Raw genomic sequence first — 18,233 nt, 5'->3', positions numbered from 1 at the left:
TTCTAGAAATGGTATATTGAAACACAGATCATGCCTAAGAGCCATACTTGAATTATCTAATGATCTGTAAAGAAATTATTTCCAATCACATGAAATTGAGTAACATAAACTTTACCTACAACTTAACTTATAAAAAGATCACAGACCATCTATTTTGGGCTTCCCTGGTGGCGCAGTGGTTGGGAATCTGCCTGCTAATGCAGGGGACACGGGTTCGAGCCCTGGTCTGGGAAGATCCCACATGCCGTGGAGCAACTGGGCCTGTGAGACACAACTATTGAGCCTGCGCGTCTGGAGCCTGTGCTCCGCAACAAGAGAGGCCGCGATAGTGAGAGGCCCGCACACCGCGATGAAGAGTGGCCCCAACTTGCCACAAGTAGAGAAAGCCCTTGCACAGAAATGAAGACCCAACACAGCAAAAATAAATAAAATTAATAAACTCCTACCCCCAACATCTAAAAAAATATATATATATCACAGACCATCTTTTAGACCATCTTTTTATATGACTGTATGCTTCCTAACATCAGAACTGAGTGTGTAACTATGGTATTTTCTTTTTATTTTAGTTATAAGAAAGCTTACAATTTACTTCATAAGCAAGCTTACTTAGTGTTCCTTGCTCCTTTATTTTTATTCAAGGAATCTTTTATTAAAGTAGAGAAGCACTGTGAGAACATGTCTAGGATGAAGCATAGGAAACATATTACCTCTAAATTTATAAATTTAAAAATAAAAAAGTAAGACAGAATGAGCATGTGATGGTCACAACTGACATACACTGTTAAGCGTTAGGACCTAGGTACAAATATAACCCTAAAAGCCATGATTAGACAATTTCCTATACTACTTTTCATTGTAGGAATGTCATTCCAAGAAATCAAAAGAGAAATAAAAAAATACTTTGTCACAAATGAAAATGGAAATACAACATACCAAAACTTACATCATATGTAGCAAAATCAGTTCTAGCTATGAGTGAAGTTCATAGCAAAGTTCATAGCAATAAATGCCTACCTAAAGAAACAAGAAAAATCTCAAACAGCTTTACACCAAAAATCTGTTGTATTTCTATACACTAAATAATCCCATTTACAACTGCATCAAAAAGAAGAACAAAGCCCAAAGTTAGTAGAAGGAAGAAAATAACAAAGATCAGTGTGGAAATAAATGAAATTGAGACTAAAAAGAAATAGAAAAAAAAATTAATGAAACTAAGAGCTGGTTCTTTAAAACTGCCAAACTTTTAGCTAGACCTAAGGAAAAAAAGAGACTCAAAGTCAGAAATAAAAGATGAGATGTTACAGCTGATACCACAGAAATATAAAGAATCATAAAAGGTTACTATTAACAATTTTACACCAACAAACCAGAAAACCTAGAAAAAATAAATTACTAGAAAATACAACCTATCAAGATTGAATCATGATGAAACAAAATCTGAAAAGAGATTATTAGGAGATTTAGTAAGTAATCAAAAACCTCCCAACAAACAAAAGTCCAGGACTAGACGGCTTTACTGGTGAATTCTGACAAACATTCAAAGAAGAATTAATACCAATCCTTCCTTCTCAAATTCTTCCAAAAAGCAGACAAGGAAGAAATTGTTCCAAACTCATTTTGTGAGGCCAACATCATCCTGATATCAAAACCAGACAAGGGGGCTTCCCTGGTGGCGCAGTGGTTGGGAGTCTGCCTGCTGATGCAGGGGACACGGGTTTGTGCCCCGGTCCGGGAAGATCCCACATGCTGCAGAGCAGCTGGGCCCGTGAGCCATGGCCACAGAGCCTGTGCGTCCGGAGCCTGTGCTCCGCAATGGGAGAGGCTGCAACAGTGAGAGGCCCGCATACCACAAAAAAAAAAACAACAGACAAGGACGCCACAAGAAAAGAAAATTACAGGCTATTATTCCTGATAAACACAAATGCAAAAATTCTCAACAACCTTAGCAAACTGTATTCAACAATACATTAAAAGGATCATACACCATGACCGAGTAGGATTTATTCCAGGGATACAAGTATGGTTCAACATCTGCAAATCAGTCAGTGTGATACATAATATTAACAAATGAAGGATAAAGTCATGGTCATCTGAAGAGCAGAAAAAGCATCTGAGAAAATTCAACATCTATTTATGATAAAAACTCACAATAAAGTGAGTACAGAGAGAACACACCTTAACATGATAAAGGCTATACATGACAAGCTCACAGCTAACATCACACTCAACAGTAAAAAGCTGAAGGCTTTTCCTCTAAGATCAGGAAGAAGATAAGGATCCTTGCCTACTCTCCACTTTCATTTGACATAGTGTTGGAAGTCCTATAGCAATTGGGAAAGAAAAAAAATGCATCTAAACTGGAAAGGAAGAAGTAAAACTGTCACTATTTGCAGATGACGTATTATAAATAGAAAACCCTAAAGACTCCATCAAAAAACTGTTAGAAATAATGAGCAAATTCAGCAAAGTTGTAGTATAAAAAATCTGTTGTGTTTCTATATAATCCCATTTACAATTGCATCAAAAAGAAAATACCTAAAAATAAATTTAACTAAGGAGGTGAAGGACATGTACACTGAAAACTAGGAAACACTGATGAAAGAAATTGAAGACAGAAATAAATGGAAAGATATTCTGTGCTCACGGATTAGAAGAATATTGTTAAAATGTCCATACTACCCAAGGCAAGCTACAGATTCAAGTCAATTCCGGTCAAAATTTCAATGGCATTTTCCACAGAAATAGAATAAACAATCCTAAAATTTGTATGGAACCACAAAAGACCCTAAACAGCCAAAGCAATCTTGAAAAAGAACAACAAAGCTGGAGGAATCATACTCCCTGTTTTCAAACTTTATTACAAAGCTAGAGTAATCAAAACAGTATAGTATTGATATTAAAAACAGACAGATCAATGGAACTACTGAATAGAGAACCCAAAAATAAACCAACACATACATGGTCGATTAATTTATGACAGAGGAGTCAAGAATATACAGTGGGGAAAAGACAGTCTCTTTTATAAATGGTGGAAGGAAACTGGACTTGCAAAAGAATGAAACTGGACCACTAAGACCATACATAAAAATTAACTCAAAATGGATTAAAGACTTGAACATAAGACCTGAAACCATGAAACTCCTAGAAGAAAACACAGGTGGTAAGCTCCTTGACATAGGTTTTGAGGATTTTTTTGGATTTGACACCAAAAGCAAAAATGAACAAGTGGGACTACATATCAAACTAAAAAGCCTCTGCACAGCAAAGGAAACCATCAACAAAATTAAAAGGCAAACTACCGAATAGGAGAAAATATTTGTAAATTATATATCTGATAACGGGTTAATATCTAAAATATATTAACTCATACAACTCAATAGAAAAAAACAACCAAATCCAAAAATAGGCAGAGGATCTGAATACACATTTTCCACAGAAGACATACAGACGGTCAACAGGTACATGAAAAGATGTTCAACACTAATTACCAGGGAAATGCTAATCAAAACCACAATGAGATATCACTTTGACCATTAGAATGGCTATTATCAAAAAGACAAGAAGGGTTTCCCTGGTGGCGCAGTGGTTGAGAGTCCGCCTGCCGATGCAGGGGACACGGGTTTGTGCCCCGGTCTGGGAAGATCCCACATGCCGCGGAGCGGCTTGGCCCGTGAGCCATGGCCGCTGAGCCTGTGCATCCGGAGCCTGTGCTCCGCAACGGGAGAGGCCACAACAGTGAGAGGCCCGCGTACCGCAAAAAAAAAAAAAAAAGGGCAAATTAATAGAAAATTATTAAAATATTTAAATTGAAAAATGTTTTTAAATTAAAATATTTAAAGTAATTAATGCAGATAAATATATAATAAACACAAAAGCTGCTAAATACCTAAAGTAAGGTTATCAGTAGAAACAGATTAGCACCGAATGTTTTTGTCTTACCAATGATTTTTTTAAGAGCGTCTAATTCTTCCTGTTGCTTGTGATATGAGCTTTGCTGAAGCTTGGTTTGTAATAAATCTGCCTCCTCAGTTTTCATCTCCCATTGCTGTTTTAGTTGGCGATACCTTAAGAAAGAGAAGTTTATAATAAATGACAACAGTTTTTCTGATGTTAGAGACATGCTTTTAAATAACAGGCTCTTACCCAAAACAAACTCATACAACATAATATAAGATGCCACTGGTTACAAGACTCGTTTTGATAACTTCCGCATTTCTGAGGCATCAATTAAACTCAAGTTTGACTTGGTTACTGAAGGTAAACAACCCTAAATGACCAAGACCAATAGTAACTATCCAGAGAAATATTCTTAATTTTAGAAAATACCAATAATCTTTGAATAAATAGGTTTCCTTAAAAATAACTCCTCCCACTGATCCTTATCAAAAAGAAAAACTCCATAACAGCTCCCCATCACAAAAATAGAATACATAACAATTATATAAAATTTCAAAAATTTTGTAATCTATTAATCCCTAGTTTCAAATGTTAAAAAAATAATGTTCCCTACATTTTGTAAGGAGACTGGTAGTTTAAAATGGCACAGTACTGAACTTAAACATTTGCAAAGCACTTTTTTTGCAAACCCTATAATTCTCCCCCAGTTCTGGATGCTTCAAGTTATTACTTTGGAAGGTATTTCGCTAATTCAGCTGCAGTGAAATTTTAAATTACAGTAAATTCACAGGTTGCTTGTCACTAGAAATTCATGAGGTTTGAGGAAAAAGTAAGGAAGCAACTTATAAAACATAAATACTCCCTTGAGTATTCTTGTCTGAGACTGCTTGACAGCATAATTTTAACGAGTCATTTTCCAACTCATTTAAAAATGTAAAGTGTAGAAATGTGCAAAAAGATATAAGCTATTTTCCTGATATGATATATGAAAGAATGGCTTTAGTTGACCCTTCCACTCTCATTTTTCAAAATCTATTTCTCTTCCTTAACCTCTGGGCCACAATTAGTCTACAAGACATCTCTGCAGAATAATGATCCAGTATTGCTCAACAAAGTTAACAGTTCCAAGCCAAATGTGACCACAAACTCATTGCCTTGACAGAGCTTCCATATATCAGAGAAATCTTCTTGTATCTTTCTCACAGAAAAAGTTCATTCACTTTATGGTTAATGTATGTTAATGAAGGTAAAAGGCAAGCTTTACATGTATATAGTGTTTGAAAGTGGGCATTTTGATACAGTTTACATCTTCAAATGGCCACTTTGACTCACTGTAGCAATCTTTTCCATATAATACTGTGTCCCAAAGAAGTCTTGGTACCATTCTAAGTTTTGATGATTTCAGAAGATGAATGCCAAAAGTTAACCAAAAAAAAAAAAATCACTTCAAGTTTTTTAAAATTTATTTATTTATTTTTGGCTGCGTTGGGTCTTCATTGCTGCACATGGGTTTTCTCTAGTTGAGACGAGCGGGGGCTACTCCTCATTGCAATGCATGGGCTTCTCATTGCGGTGGCTTCTCTTGTTACGGAGCACGGGTTCTAGGTACGTAGGCTTCAGTAGTTGTGGCTCTGGGGCTCTAAAGCACAGGCTCAGTAGTTGTGGCGCACTGGCTTAGTTGCTCTGCGGCATGCGGGATCTTCCCAGACCAGGGCTCGAACCAGGAAAGTCTCTCATTTCAAGGTTTTTATCTCTCTCTCTCTCTTTTTTAAAGCTTTATTCAGTATTGTGAATTCTAAATAAAATGTTTGATTTTTTTTTTTTGTGCGGTACATGGGCCTCTCACTGTTGTGGCCTCTCCTGTTGCGGAGCACAGGCTCCGGACGTGCAGGCTCAGAGGCCATGGCTCACGGGCCCAGCCGCTCTGTGGCATATGGGATCTTCCCAGACAGGGGCACGAACCCGCGCCCCCTGCATCGGCAGGCGGACTCTCAACCACTGCACCACCAGGGAAGCCCTGATTTTAATTTTATCTCAGTTCCCATTTGCCATCTTCAGAGTGACTAGAAAAAAATTACAATTAAGCTCTCAAATATTGTACTTAGTAAGTTTGTGGCATTTATACTCCTGAAGCTTTTACAGCAAGTAAGGACTGTTCTCCTGGATAACCACACGGCGAGTTCACTCACATCATTCTGGTATTTATTCAACAGTCTTCTCAGTAAGGCTTTCCCTGCCCACCCCATATAAAATTTCAACACCTCTTTCTTTGCCCTGGATAGTTCATATCTCCTTTACTATTTTACTTTTTTCTTCTTAGAACTTAGCATTATCTAACATACATTTTATCAGTTTACCTTTTTATATTGTCTGTTGCCCAGCTACACATATCAAAACAAGATGAAGAGGTTTATCTGTTTGACTCCCTGCTATATTCCCAGCTCCTCGAAGAGTACTTGGCATGAGGCACACAACAGTAAATAACGTTAAGTGACAAAAAAGGTTACATTAAATAGCATAGTACCAATTTTGAAAAAAAAATGGCATACACATATTGTGTCATACACAAAATATGTATCATACACAAGCAGAAGTAATGTTGAAAGGTACGCATACTTATATCCACACCCACACAGAAAATACACTGTAAGTAAACACTTTAATTCTAGCAGTGACTTTTGACATGAACTTGTTTAACTTCTCCATAGGAAACTTAGTGATCTTCAACATCTACAGGACAGCCATAATGCTGCAAAACTTAGTGCAGACACCCAATCGACGCTATAATATTACATCATTTCAAATCAAGGACTCAAGTATCCTCTGGCATCAACCTCTAGAGTATCTATGGATTTCCTCACTAATCCCAGCAGAATGTTAACAGAGTGTATCTCAGCAGAAAAAGGGGAATATTTGGCTGATTTTTCTTTCCTTCTTTTAATTAGCTTTCCCCAATTTCTTAAAACAAAGACACTATTTATATTAAGAAAAACTGATGTTATCAACTCACAACTTATTCAATAATACCAAGGTTATTATTAAAAAAGTCAGAAGTATTTCTTTTTTGTTTTGTTTTGTTTTTGTTTTTGCGGTACGCGGGCCTCTCACTGTTGTGGCCTCTCCCATTGCGGAGCACAGGCTCCAGATGCACAGGCTCAGTGGCCATGGTTCACGGGCCCAGCCGCTCTGCGGCATGTGGGATCTTCGCGGACCGGGGCACGAACCCGTGTCCCCTGCATCGGCAGGCGGACTCTCAACCACTGTGCCACCAGGGAAGCCCAGAAGTATTTCTTTAAATAAAATATTCTTTCATCTTCTACCATCCAAATCTTTGACCAAGAAAATTTTTAAATACAGCTTAATCCAACCGAAGTCTTACTTTTCAGCAGTGTTTTTAAGGCCTGCTAATTCCTCTTCTAGAGCCTGTAGCTCATTCTCCTTGATTCTCAGCTCATCTTGAACATCTTTGAGTTCTTGAAACTTGGTTAAAATAGAAGCTGCCTGGGATCGAGCACCTGACAGAGGCAAATTGAAACAGGCCTTTGACACCAAGTTACCATGTATTTAGTAAGCAATAAAAACTTTTCTGAGACAATTATACTTGAAATAATTCAACAGCCAATCTTTAGTAAGTTTATGAAGCTACAGAATTCACTTCATCATTTGAATCTTAGGGCATACATACTTGATAACAAATACTTCTAAGTAGATGTGGTGGATTATTTATTCAAAATAATCATTGCCCTTGCCTACTGGGCCCATCCCTCCCAGGTCCATTTCCCTCTCTACTGTCATCAGGCTTAGCCATGTGCTTTGCTCTAGCCAACCAGTGGGAAATGTACCTCTTCTGAAAGGAAGCTTTAAGAGGCAGCACATAACTTACCATGTTTTCCCCTTCCCTTCCCATGAGAAAAGTATGTTCACAAAAGGGACTTACTTCTCGGTCAGCCTGGGTCCCATAATGAGAATAACATGGAGCAGAGACAAGTGACCCACAGTTAATGTAGCATAATTATGGAATAAACTTGTAAGCTACTGAGATTTGGGAGCTGTTTATTACCACATCATAATGTGGTCTAAACTCGATGTAGCAGCGTAAACTGGTTTCACCTTACGTGCACTATAACTGTCTGGCAGTAACAGGCTGAGGTGTTAGGTTGGCAAGAAAACTCTAGGTATGATGGGAGGATGCAAAGGTCAATTAGCAATGCTATTGTGAGCACTTTGTTTATATGATATGGGGTTACATATTTGCCATCTCTTAAGCAGGAATTGTAAGAACCTCCAATTCAATGAAATCTAAAATGTTTCTTCTATTTTAGATATTTAAAAATATTTGGTCTCTATCTTCCAATTGCAGATGCTAGTCATCTTGTACACTGGGGAACTTGATACTATATCATGGAATTCATTATATTGGCTGTTTTCTTGGCCTAGAAAGAAATTAAGACACTTGATATCTCAAGAGGCATCCAAGTCTCTTGGTTTGGTTAAAAGCACAAACTCTGTAATCAGACCACCTGAGTTCAAATTCTGAGCTCTGCCACTTACCAGCAAGTTACTTAATCAGTCTATACCTTAGTTTCTACAACTGTATAATGGAGATGATAGTAATGTCTACCTTATGGTTGCTATAAGGATTAAATAAGCTAATCATTTAAAGTCCTTAGAATAGGGCTTTATAGAATGATAGAAATGTTCTATATTTGCACTGTCCAATTACCCACTAACCACTTGTGGTTTCTGAGCCCTTGAAATATGACTAGTGCAATTAAGGAAATTATTTTAATTTTATTTAATTTTAATTATCTTATTTTGGTGTAAAGAGCCACATGTGGCTAGTAGCTACTGTTTTGGACAGTACAGTCTTACAACACTGCCCAGTACACAATAAGTACTATTTAGTGTTTGTTATTTATTACATGGTCACTTGACACGGATCTGGAAACTCAGTGTTGCAAATATTAGAACAAGAAATATATGGTCATTATCTCAGAATTCCTTACTTAAGGCATTCAGGCAGATTTAATTTTTTGTTTTACTTTTGACAGGAGCAGTAACATATACACAAATTAGAAGTTAACGTGTTTCCTAAACGAGAAGTGGGTTAGTTAAGCTACAAATGTACTGACTAAAAAGACTTCATATCCTAGTGACAAGAATATCTTAATAAGACAAAAAGCAAGAGAAAATAAATGGGAATAGACTTAAGATGAATAAGAAAAGCTATAGGACTGATTACTAGCCTATGAGTTCCTTCAGGACAATGACAGTGTAGAATTTCTCAATTAATATTAAGCACCTGTCACAAAGTAGGTATTCAAAAGAAAACAATCCTTTGATTAGGAATAAAATACTGGATTAACTCATTCCAAGCCCAATATTTCCTGTTTAAAAAAAAAAAAAACCCATCCTATCTACCACGCAGAATTGTGAGGACAAAATGATATAAAACCTACCTCCACTCAATGTCCCGTGAGGATCAAATACATCACCTCCTAGAGTTACGGTTCTAGTCATTATCCTTTTATCGAAAGCTACCTTTTTTGCATTATCCATATTGTCACAAACAAATGTTGTTCCAAAGACAAATTCCATTGCTTTCTGAAGTTCTGGTTTGTATTCAACCAGGGAAAGAGCCACATGAACATTATTAGGGCCAACCTGGGGGAAAACAGTTATGTCGTGATACATATTACTCCTTTCCTTTCAAATATTATTTTATAAAATAGTAAGAACTGCCACAACAGAAACTGAATACCTATCCAGCACTACAACTCCTTTTGAATTTTCTAAAATGCTATAGAAAACAACACTTTTAGAAAAAAACAATTCCAAGTTTAAACACTGAAAAATCTAAGTAAAACATTTAGCTAGAATACCAGTCATTATGAGAGTTTCGATCAAGCAGAAGCCACTACCAAGTTTCTAAATTCAAAGTGGATTATTTGAACAAACTTTTTTTTTTAACATCTTTATTGGAGTATAATTGCTTTACAATGGTGTTAGTTTCTGCTTTATAACAAAGTGAATCAGTTATACATATACATATGTCCCCATATCTCTTCCCTCTTGTGTCTCCCTCCCTCCCACCCTCCCTATCCCACCCCTCTATTGAACATCCTTTCTTAATTAAAGTACATCAATTTCTGGATCAACACAATTACATAAAATGTTTTGCTTCAATTATTAACTTGGTTGTTCCAAAGTGAATACTTTTTCATTCAAATAAAACATGCTAAGGCAACCACCTGCCAGTTACAGAAATAAAAACAATTGAGTAAAAAAAATCTTTTAAAATCCTTCAATCTTTTATTTTGATCCAACTGTCTTTTCAACCTTTGTTTATAATGTCTACCTCTGCCCACATTTTTAGAACAACTTAGCATACTTTATGGAGCTTAGTAGTAGCAGAAATCATAATGAAGGCAGCTCTATATAACATATGTTCAGCAGTGTCCTCTGACATAGCAGTTACCATTAAATGGGTCTGGCTGAGGGATCTGGGTAGAAGTGCTTTTGTTGTTACTTAAAACCCCAATTGACTTCTAACACTGGAACTTGACATAGGACTAAAATAACTTCCAAAACCTTCTAGACTCTAAGGTGATTTTTCTAAGTAAAGGATGTAAATACTAACCAAAATTACCACCTTTCAATTACTCTGTACTCATCTTTCTTCTTCTGATAGTAAACAATTTTCATTGAAGGCGTCTCAATTTCAAGAAATATACTATCCATTTAGTATCTTAATTATACATGCATTTTCAGGTTTCATAGAATTTTCTTTTCAACTCATGCACTTGGAATGCCTGCTCAATAACTGATATCACTGCTGAATGTTATGATTGGCTTCATGTTTTTACCAAATATTATGCAACCACAACAGCCTTTTAAATGTATTTCCTTGTACTCATCTGTTTACTAGTAACCACACCACTTTAGATCTATCTCAGCAGCTGACTGCATATACTGGTTACCTGCTTTGTATGTTCATAGGTTGGTAAGCAATCTAGAAAAGCTCTAACAGAGAAGCATCTCTGCAAGATGGATGGATACCTTCCATAACGGTTGTCACTGTAGTCAGTTTAAGTGTGCCTGGCATGAAAAAACCTGAAGAATTCTTGTATTTATCTATAAGCTCTATAATTCAATTTGGAAATCAAAACTTTTAACATTTAATGCCACCTGATAGTCATGTGACTTAGGTTTAAAGACATTCTAGAAGATGGCAGAGTAGGGTGACGTGGAACACACCTCCCCACAAATATATCAAGAATACATCTACAAATGGAACAATTCTCACAGAGCACCTTCTGAATACTAGCAGAGGACCTTAGACACCTGAAAGGACAAGAAAGATCCCCATGTAACCAGGTAGGATGAAAGAAATAAAAAAGAAAAGAGGAAGTGGGATGGGACATGTACCCCTTGGAGGGGAGCTGAAGGAGAGGAGAGGTTCCCACACCTGGGGAGATATCCTCACCAGTGGGGAGATCAGATGGGACAGGAAGGGAGCTTCGAGGGCTCAGAGGGAAGTACAGCAACCAGTCTGTGACAGGCAGGACAGAGTGAGACCTACACGGACAGTCCGTGCCACAGTCGTGCGCGCCCCAGCCTGAGACATGTGTGGTGGTACGGACAGGGGCTAGGCGCTGGAATGTGGGGTTTGGAGAGCTGACCTGGGGAGAGGACCACGTCTGTCTGCATGGAGTCAGCCTGAAGGGATAGGAGCAACCAGGAATGTTCGTGGAAGAAGACCCAGCTACCACAGAAGCAAAGCGCTGTTGTTGAGCGGTGTGCGAAGGACACAGCCGCCACTGCAGCCTCTTTCCCCACGCACTGGCACCTGCCGCTGCAGGCACTACGAGGGGCTCCCGCCTGGGCAGCCCGCACAACCTGACCACTGCCCTGGCCCCCTCCCACCTGGGCGGACCCGAGCATCTTGACCACCGCCCTGGCCCCCTCTTGCCTGAGTGGCCTCACAAGCACCAGTCACCACTCCGGCCCCCTCCTGCCTGGGCAGGCTCATGTGCTCAGGGGCAGCCTCAGGAGCAGAGGCTGGTAGGTCTGAGCCCCAGGGGCCGTGTGACTAAGGAAGAAGAGCTGACGTCTCTCCTCGCAGCTTTGTCAACCATGGATTTACACCTCTGCTGCCAGCTTTGTAAATTTACCACCTACAGAATATCCAAACAGACAACGAGTGCTCCTGCAGCTGAGACAGGTCTGCCTTTAGCAGCTGTGGGCTTTGTGTGGGTTGAATCAGGCCAGGGTCTGAGCTGCCTCCACAGGTCCCACAGCAACTCCATGTGCATGACTTCTGCAGTCCTGGCACCTGACTTCAGTGGATGTGCATTGGTGGCCTGGTGAAAACAATGCTTTAGAGACACCAGGGCCAACTGCCAGCATACCCACAGTTAAGGGGACGAGAGCAGGGCCAACAACAGTGTACTTTGTGAGCCAGCACAATGGGTGGAAGGTGACACAGTAGAGCACAATCACAGGTGAACAACTCCAGAGGAGGAATACTCAGTGGTTTCTCTCCCAGTGGGAGAGAAATCCTGCCTACCTCACACCGCAGATCAGAAACACAGCTCAGAAACAGATCTGGGGGCTTCTACTCCAACAACTAGGAAGCAGACCCTGCCCCTGATGGCAGTGACAACCACAGAGGAAAGTGGAGGCCCTGCTCAATATCTAGTGCAGGCTCTGGTCACCACAACACTGGCCACTGCCACCGAATGAAGAAAAAAGAATGAGAAAAAATGAGGACAGTCTCAGAGACCTCTGGGACAACATTAACTGCAACAGCATTCACATTATAGGGGTCCCAGAAGGAGAAAAGAGAGAAAGGGTCTGAGAAAACATTTAGAGAGATGTAGCCGAAAACTTCCCTAAAATGAGAAAGGAAACACTCACTCAACTACAGGAAGCAAGGAGAATCAAATACAGGATGAACCAAAGAAGGAACACACCAAGACACATGTTAACCAAACTGACAAAAATTAAATACAAAGATAAACATTAAAAGTAAAAAGGGAAAAGCAACAAATAACATAGAAGGGAACCCCCATAAGGTTATCAGCTGATTTTTTGCAGAAATTCTGCAGGCCACAGGGAGTGGCATGATATATTCGAAGTGATGAGAGGGAAAAACCTACAACCAAGAATACTCTACCCAGCAGGCCTCTCATTCAGATTCAACAGAGATCAAAAGCTTTATAGACTTTCTGCAGGGTTTTTATCATAAATGGGTGTTGAATTTTGTCAAAGTTTTCTCTGCATCTATTGAGATGATCATATGGTTTTTCTCCCTCAATTTGTTAATATGGTGTATCACGTTGATTGATTTGCATATATTGAAGAATCCTTGCATTCCTGGAATAAAACCTACTTGATTATGGTGTATGATCCTTTTAATGTGCTGTTGGATTCTGTTTGTTAGTATTTTGTTGAGGATTTTTGCATCTATGTTCATCAGTGATATTGGCCTGTAGTTTTCTTTGTGACATCCTTGTCTGGTTTTGGTATCAGGGTGATAGTGGCCTCGCAGGCATACAGGGAACTTCCCTCAACATAATAAAGGCCATATATGACAAACCCACAGCCAACATCATCCTCACTGGTGAAAAATTGAAACCATTCCCAATAAGATCAGGAACAAGACAAGGTTGCCCACTCTCACCACTCTTATTCAACATAGTTTTGGAAGTTTTAGCCACAGCAATCAGAGAAGAAAAGGAAATAAAAGGAATCCAAATCAGAAAAGAAGAAGTAAAGCTGTCACTGTTTGCAGATGACATGATACTATACATAGAGAATCCTAAAGATGCTACCAGAAAACTACTAGAGCTAATCAATGAATTTGGTAAAGTATCAGGATACAAAATTAATGCACAGAAATCTCTTGCATTCCTATACACTAATGATGAAAAATCCGAAAGTGAAATTAAGAAAACACTCCCATTTACCACTGCAACAAAAAGAATAAAATATCTAGGAGTAAACCTACCTAAGGAGACAAAAGACCTGTAGGCAGAAAATTATAAGACACTGATGAAAGAAATTAAAGATGATACAAATAGATGGAGAGATATACCGTGTTCTTGGATTGGAAGAATCAACATTGTGAAAATGACTCTACTACCCAAAGCAATCTACAGATTCAACGCAATCCCTATCAAACTACCAATGGCATTTTTCACAGAACTAGAACAAAAGATTTCACAATTTGTATGGAAATACAAAAGACCCCGAATAGCCAAAGCAATCTTGAGAACGAAAAAAGGAGCTGGAGGAATCAGGCTACCTGACTTCAGACTATACTACAAAGCTACAGTAATCAAGACAGTACGGTACTGGCACAAAAACAGAAATATAGATCAATGGAACAGGATAGAAAGCCCAGAGATAAACCCATGCACATATGGTGACCTTATCTTTGATAAAGGAGGCAGGAATGTACAGTGGAGAAAGGAAAGCCTCTTCAATAAATGGTGCTGGGAAAACTGGACAGGTACATGTAAAAGTATGAGATTAGAACACTCCCTAACACCATAAACAAAAATAAGCTCAAAATGGATTAAAGACCTAAATGTAAGGCCAGAAACTGTCAAACTCTTAGAGGAAAACATAGGTAGAACACTCTATGACATAAATCACAGCAAGATCCTTTTTGACCCACCTCCTAGAGAAACGGAAATAAAAACAAAAATAAAAAAAATGGGACCTAATGAAACTTCAAAGCTTTTGCACAGCAAAGGAAACCATAGGGCTTCCCTGGTGGCACAGTGGTTGAGAGTCCGCCTGCCGATGCAGGGGACATGGGTTCATGCCCCGGTCCGGGAAGATCCCACATGCCGCGGAGCTGGTGGGCCCATGAGCCATGGCCGCTGAGCCTGCGTGCCCGGGGCCTGTGCTCCGCAACGGGAGAGGCCACAACAGTGAGAGGCCCGCGTACGGCAAAAAAAAAAAAAAAAAAGGAAACCATAAACAAGACCAAAAGACAACCCTCAGAATGGGAGAAAATATTTGCAAATGAAGCAACTGACAAAGGATTAATCTCCAAAATTTACAAGCAGCTCATACAGCTCAATAACAAAAAAACAAACAACCCAATCCTAAAATGGGCAGAAGACCTAAATAGTCATTTCTCCAAAGAAGATATACAGATTGCCAACAAACACATGAATGAATGCTCAACATCATTAATCATTAGAGAAATGCAAATTAAAACTATAATGAGATATCATCTCACACCAGTCAGAATGGCCATCATCAAAAAATCTATAAACAATAAATGCTGGAGAGGGTGTGGAGAAAGGGGAACGCTCTTGCACTGCTGGTGGGAATGTGAATTGGTACAGCCACTATGGAGAACACTATGGAGGTTCCTTAAAAAACTACAAATAGAACTACCATATGACCCAGGAATCCCACTACTGGGCATATACCCTGAGAAAACCATAATTCAAAAAGAGTCATGTACCACAATGTTCATTGCAGCTCTATTTACAATAGCCAGGAGATGGAAGCAAACTAAGTGTCCATCATCGGATGAATGGATAAAGAAGATGAGGCACATATATACAATGGAATATTACTCAGCCATAAAAAGAAACAAAATTGAGTTATTTGTAGTGAGGTGGATGGACCTAGAGTTTGTCATACAGAGTGAAGTAAGTCAGAAAGAGAAAGACAAATACCATATGCTAACACATATATATGGAATCTAAGAAAAAAAAAATGTCGTGAAGAACCTAGGGGTAAGACAGGAATAAAGACACAGACCTACTAGAGAATGGACTTGAGGCTATGGGGAGGGGGAAGGGTAAGCTGTGACAAAGTGAGAGAGTGGCATGGACATATATACACTACCAAACAGAGAATAGATAGCTAGTGGGAAGCAGCCGCATAGCACAGGGAGATCAGCTCGGTGCTTTGTGACCACCTAGAGGGGTGGGATAGGGAGGGTGGGAGGGAGGGAGACGTAAGAGGTAAGAGATATGGGAACATATGTATATGTATAACTGATTCTCTTTGTTATAAAGCAGAAACTAACACACCATTGTAAAGCAATTATACTCCAATAAAGATGTAAAAAACAAAAACAACAAAAAAAGCTTTACAGACAAGCAAAAGCTAAGAGAATTTAACAGCACCAAACCAGCTTTACAACAAATTCAAAAGGAACTTCTCTAGGCAGGAAAAAAAGCCAAAAAGGAGTCCACAACTAGAAGCAAGAAAATCACAAATGGGAAAGCTCACCAAGAAAGATAAACGTAAAGTAAAAGTTGGAAATCATCCAGACACAAATACAGTATCAAAACCAGCAACTGTGAGAAGAGAAGAGTGCAAATGCCAAGAAATGGGAAATGCATTTGAAGTTAAGAGACCAGCAACAGAAACACTCATAGATGTCAAAATCAAACTTATGGTTACCAAAGGGGAAACGTGAGGGAAAGTGATAAATTAGGAGATTGGGATTAACATATACACACTACTATAAATAAAACAGATAACTAACAAGGATCTACTGTATAGCACAGGGAACTCTACTCAATATTCCATAATAACCTATATGGGAAAATAATCGGAAAAATAATGGATATATATATATATATATATATATATATATATAACTGAATCACGTAGATGTACACCTAAAACTAACACAACATTGTAAATCAACTATACTCCAATAAAAATTTAAAAAATAAAATAAGGACATTTAATACTACAACTTTAAAATATCAAAGGGTATTTTAGTCTTCCAACATTTCTATTCTCTCTCCATCTAATTTCACAAAAGCCAACTTACTCTCTTTGGTATCTTAACTTTTTTAAGCATGGTATCACAACAAAATTTTGTGCTTTGATATATGATTTAAATCCGAATTTACTTCAAAGGACAAAGCTAATGTCCTGTAATTAAAAAAAAAAGTGAGATGCAGATAAAGCATATAAAAAAGACTTACAAGATTCTGAGCAACCCTCAGAGTTTCTGGAGCAATACGTCTGGCTGAAATTTTATTCAGTGGAATTATAGTGTATCTACGCTTCAATTCCCCCTTTTCTAGTAGCTTTTTTCCAGTAACCTAAAACGTTGTGCATTAGAAATGAAAAAAATATTAATGACAGAGAACATTTAAATGGAATGAGTGCAAGTTTAGGAATCCATAATCAAATAAATGCTGAATGCCTACTATCCTGAACGATCAAAATTCTAAGATCGATAATATGCATTCTGGGCTCCTGAGTTAGCATTACTCAGCCATAATAAAGAACGGAATACAGTTAATCAAATATAATCAATAACATAATTAAAAAGTCATTAACTCTATAGTTTTACCCTGTAAAGATAAGCATCCAGCCTTAGGAGAAGCTTAAAACATCAAGAAAGTACCCAGTTCTACTAGGAACACATGATTTTTCAAGCTAAACAGCAATTATAGCTTTTCTTTCATGAAAATCAATTTACCTCTGTGTCTACTACAACATTGTAGAGTCGGTCCCCAGCCACCAATTCTAAAGCTGTGGTTGCAGAAGTATCTTTCACACTAAACAGTGAAGCTACAAGTCCTTTCACACAATTTCTATTCCAGTTCTTCTCTGGATCCCTAAAACAGAAAAGTGGACAAAAATTAATCTTAGATAAGAAAATAGAAAAAGTTGTACTTTAGTAGTCAAGAGCTCTTTCTGACAATAAAGTAATAGCACAAGAATCATATAGTTTTAATGGAACAAAAATTTTCAAATGTCTCAGATGACTAGCCAGCTACAGGCATACCTTTTATTGTGTTTCACAAATACTGCTGTTTTTTGTTTTGTTTTGCTTTTTACAAATTGAAGGTTTATGGCAACCCTGCACTGTCAGCTGATAGTATTTTTTAGTAATAAAGCCTTTTTTAATTAAGGTAGGTACATTGGTTTCTTTACACAGTATGCTACTATACACTTGACTATTGTTTTAAAATCAATTGAAAGATCTTTCAGTATATATTTTTTCAATGTAACAAAAATAACTTTGATGTTCTAATCTTTGTAATACATATATTAAGTATTCATAAAAAAAGAACCATAGAGTAAAACAAACTGTAAAATGTTAATGTTTACAGTTATTTGATATTAATGATATAATAACTTTAAAGGAACTTTCCAACTGAGATTAAATTCCCCTCATTTTGGTTTTAAGATTAGTGGCATTAGTAGCCTTAAATTTCACAAGAATTTCCCCTGCCTACAAATCTGAAACATTCAATAAACACATTTAAGGAAAATGTATCAATTAAGGAAAAGCAGCTTACAATAATTTTCATACAAAAATATATCCT

At 38.0% G+C, this 18,233-nt stretch overlaps 1 protein-coding gene across 1 annotated transcript in view; it reads right to left on the bottom strand.

Moving 5' to 3' along the window:
• SMC2 (structural maintenance of chromosomes 2) overlaps nt 1-18,233 on the bottom strand; it is a 51,940-nt gene that overhangs the window by 18,181 nt on the left and 15,526 nt on the right. Inside the window, exons 13-17 of the mRNA XM_079925539.1 lie at nt 17,381-17,519; nt 16,878-16,997; nt 9,360-9,564; nt 7,280-7,415; nt 3,943-4,067 (exon numbers count right to left, since the gene is read on the bottom strand). Coding sequence (XP_079781665.1) covers nt 3,943-4,067; nt 7,280-7,415; nt 9,360-9,564; nt 16,878-16,997; nt 17,381-17,519 — 725 coding nt within the window. The remainder of the gene's footprint in view (nt 1-3,942; nt 4,068-7,279; nt 7,416-9,359; nt 9,565-16,877; nt 16,998-17,380; nt 17,520-18,233) is intronic.

Source organism: Stenella coeruleoalba (assembly GCF_951394435.1).
Source record: "Stenella coeruleoalba genome assembly, chromosome: 7".
NCBI classification, from domain to species: Eukaryota; Metazoa; Chordata; class Mammalia; order Artiodactyla; family Delphinidae; genus Stenella; species Stenella coeruleoalba.
Note: the sequence above shows the minus strand (reverse complement) of the source record. Positions and strands in the feature narration are given on the sequence as shown.